The sequence below is a fragment of the Eufriesea mexicana genome, unplaced genomic scaffold (assembly GCF_001483705.2).
Source record: "Eufriesea mexicana isolate 0111107269 unplaced genomic scaffold, ASM148370v2 scaffold107, whole genome shotgun sequence".
Lineage (NCBI taxonomy): Eukaryota > Metazoa > Arthropoda > Insecta > Hymenoptera > Apidae > Eufriesea > Eufriesea mexicana.
In genome coordinates, this window is record NW_016908335.1 from 1,390,986 (window position 1) to 1,395,018 (window position 4,033).

Below are 4,033 nucleotides of genomic sequence, written 5' to 3' on the forward strand. Positions count from 1 at the left end.
TTAAAAAAAAAAAAAAAAAAAAAAAAAAATAAGAAAAAGAAATAAGAACTGCATAGCATCGTGAATTTGCATTGACAGGTCAATAGTCGCGCCATCTTGAAATCGCACGACCAATCGAAAGATCGGACAAGTAACACGTGGTCCTCCAAGTACGCGCAGAGTGTAGTTTACGAACGGTAAACGAAACGCGAGGAACACTCCGTTGGCCTCCGTCGCTCCTGCGTTCTCTCCCGGGTTCCCTTAGTTTATAAATAAACGACGTGCTCGATGGACTCACCTGGCACGTTCCGCTTTCAACCGTGACACTTATCTTAACGTTTCTTCGCTGGAAGACACGTGTGGATCGTTATTCCCCGACCATTCACGAAGCATCTCCGCGAAACGATCCTAACGACATTCTACTATACCGACAAGGCAGAAACGATGAATCGTTCGATCCAGTTTGCTAAGTTCAGTGCGAAAGGTTTGCCGAGAAATGTGAAAATTCACGGCGACCTATTACGATGTTTCCTCGAATGCCCGCTGCAAGGACTTTCACCCGAACAGATCGAACGTTGCAGGATTTTGGCGCCAACCGTCCGTAATAACGTTGACCTCGACAGATCGAATGGAAAATAACCGTCGAACGTGACAAACGAAGAAAGAAATAATCGGCCGATTATTCGTTTCGCCTCATTGACATTTTCGATGTTATATATACGGTGACAATTTTTCCAGTCATTTTCCAACGAAAACAGATCGTAGAATAAGAACAGGGGTGGGGGTATGGGCAACCATGTTTGGCAACAATGTTCGCACGTGTCTAGAGAAAGCCAACCAGTATACGACGAAAGCATAGGAAGATGGCGCAAATAACGACTGGTTAAATGAAAATTTCTGTGTTTAGGTGATCACGAGTTGGAAGAGGCGAATCGAGGTGGCGTCTCACGATCGATTTCGAGCATCGAATCGACTTATCGAAGAAAATAAATCCAGCTACGCGGATAATCGGTGAGAGGCGGTTCGTGAGACGTATTAGCAACTTGTTGACAGTGTTGCTCAGTGGTTATCTAGCCGGATGGTTCTTAAGGATGTCGGTGTACGTAACATACAAAACTCGGTTATCCAGTCCGCCATTTGCCGAGTTTCCGTGATATGCGTTTACGCGAGTGCCGATTATTTTCCAATTGTCGATCAGTTTTTTCCCGGTATTTTTCTTTTTTGTGAAAAACGATGCGTCGTGCACCTAGTTAACCGAGTATAACGTCGGTACGGTGAATGGAAAGTTAACAGATCACGCGACAGTGATGCAGTGCCGTAGTGTCAGTGCCAAGTGCCACGTGCCCATTGCTTGGATTACTTGAAGATGCCGTCGTCCGGTGGATACTATGACGACAGGAATCCTCTGCTCAAGGGCACCTTATCGAGGTGAGTCTACGTGATTCTCTTTCGAATTTTATCCTACTTTCGTAGTCCGTAACTGCGTCGCGGATCGGTTTACCAGGTTATCGGGATCGCGTTATTTCGTAGCAGAAGCAATGAGCAGAAACGATTCGTGGCTGCTGACGCACATTGATAATGACCGGAGAAAAGTGTGACACGAAAGATTCATTTTACTCGATTACTCGACCAGTGGCTTGATCTCCTTGATGTCTAACCGGTCTGCTGGTTCACTTCTGTTTTTAAATACGCTGGCCTCTGCTTCCACCGTCTCTGTCTCTGATCGTGTAGAGTGCGCTGCTGGTGTCGAACCATATAACCATATAACCGTCGTCGTTTCTTTAACGACGCGCATCGCGGATTCTAGAATTTTTTTCCAATCTTTACAACGTTAACGACTTTTCGTCCACCTTTCGAATTTCGTAACAACGTTTAAGGAATAATATCTTCGAGGGAAAAATCGTTCCACATAAGACAAGGTTCGTTGAACACGAAACTAGAAAGGGCACTATGTCGGCCGAGGCGTTTTGCTTACGCACGTACCGCGTGAAATGCAGTATCAGCGTTTCGCTTACTCTTACCAACATCGATTTAACGTTCAACGGCAATTCGTTCGATTAATTCGTCGTAATGTCTCCTCGGATACAATCCGACGGTCGTGTAGCGCGAGGAATATTCTGCCATTGGCGGGATCGACGTTGCTCTCTCTCTTTCTCTCTCTCTCTCACTGCCACGAATCACCATCGCGAATTCGCTTTCGCATCGAAGATCGAACGATCCTCCAAAGGCGTGGGCGTGCAAGTGTACCGTTTAACTCATTCGACGCGTGTTTATCGCTAAATCGTTGCTCGTTGCGGCACGCATGCGGCCGGACAGCCGTGATGCTGGTACTGTCGCGAAGTGTCGCACGCACATTTCGCTCGGTTAACGGCGGGGTGTTCGATATCGGTGTCCGTGCAGAACAATGGCTACATAATTCGGTTACGTTTGAATCTCGATAGCACTGGAGGGACGGGGTGGTAATATTCTCTGTGCAAATCGTTGCCGCAAGACCCTTCTTTCTCCATTGCTGCTCTCGTAATGGGACAAGCGGGTTCTCGACCATAATAGAACGAATAAAGGTTCTTTTCTTCGCGTCGATTAGTCACCGAGCGGCCGTTGGGATTTTCCTAAGAACGGAAACCGTGCTGGTAACAAATGTTTCGGGATTTCCCGAAATTTCGATCACCCTTTCGAGCTGGCATTTTTCCCACCGTGTTGTACGACGGAGAGACAACGGTCTCGATGGTCGAATTAGAGCTACAGGTAGACGCGTTGACGAAGAGAACGATTTTTCTGGTCGTGGCGCGAGTCGCTGGTAGCAAGAGGGGCTTAATTGGCGTTCGCGTGGTAACTCTCGGACTAGTGGGAACGCGCAAAGGGATACTAGGGAATTTAAGGCGCGCAAGTCGCTTAGGTGGAAGCGTAACCAGTGCATCGGGTGACAGTGACCTAAAAACGGATAGGTATCGTTAGGAGTCTCGGTTTCCGCATCGACTGCGAATAAGGCCGATTAAGCGAGGTAAAAGCCGCGACAGCCTCGAGATGCTGACGCGCGGGACCGTATTTTTCGAGGTCTCTCTTATCCGTTTTGAGACGACCTAAAAAATCCTGCATCCGCCCAATCCGCACGTTTCGTTTCCGATTACCACGAATTTTTCTTCCACGACAATTATCCACGAAGAAGACATACAGATACGTCGAAAGCAAAGCGGAATGCAGTGAACGAGTACTGCGTGATTAGAATAACAGTCCTTGACCCCGCTCGCAACCGCGATCTCGAATTTCGAACGAATCGATCGAAAGAGCGTAGAATTTTGATCGGGATAAATTTCGTAATGGCGAGTGCGCGAATGTAGGGCAAGGTCAGTGGTGTAAAAATGACTCTGCTTTTACGCGTCACCGGTATTTCCTTACGCGCTAAACGGTTCACGGGATTACGCGGAAATCGATAAACGAATCGTACACTTTCGTCACGGCTTACGGAAACGAGACCCGAACCTACGCATGGAAGAACTGTAACGCGAACGGAAACTTGGTAGCTGCGAGAGGAGCGGATCGCGTGACGGCCGAGAGAAAGTCCGCGGCGAGTGTCGTCGCTAGCGAGCTACGTTAATCGTTCCGTAACGATTTCCAAATCGATCCGAAAAGAGAGGGAGCGAGAAGAAATCTATCGGCGGAAAAAACAGGAATAAACGGGTGTTTGAAAATTCCACAGAAATTCCAGGCAGTCGCGACCACACGCGGCGCTAACGAGCACGGTAACGCGACAATTTCCTCGGGACAAAAATATCCGACGGCCTCGTTAAATCGCGTCGATTCATTAGAGAAGTTCCTTCCGCGTCTTCCTCTCAGCGGCCGCGTGCACTCTCGGCTCTCCGGGCTTCGTAAGTAAATTTCTATGCGCGAAGGATGCCGCTGCCGTCGCTACTGCCGCTGCGTACGTGGCTACGGTTAGCTGCATACTCGCGCTACCGTATTATCGACGATACTCGGTTGGCCCGGGGCGCGTAACTCGGTAATGGTCCCCGGTGGTGAAATTAAAGCCGGCTCGAGTACATTCTCTCCTACACGA

The 4,033-nt window shown here is 48.5% G+C and overlaps 1 protein-coding gene across 1 annotated transcript in view; it reads left to right on the forward strand.

Moving 5' to 3' along the window:
- The window catches only part of lilli (AF4/FMR2 family member lilliputian), a 155,445-nt gene that overhangs the window by 3,225 nt on the left and 148,187 nt on the right, over window positions 1–4,033 (forward strand). Inside the window, exon 2 of the mRNA XM_017910859.1 lies at window positions 887–1,407. Within this exon, the coding sequence (XP_017766348.1) occupies window positions 1,346–1,407 (62 nt within the window). The 5' untranslated portion in view covers window positions 887–1,345. The remainder of the gene's footprint in view (window positions 1–886; window positions 1,408–4,033) is intronic.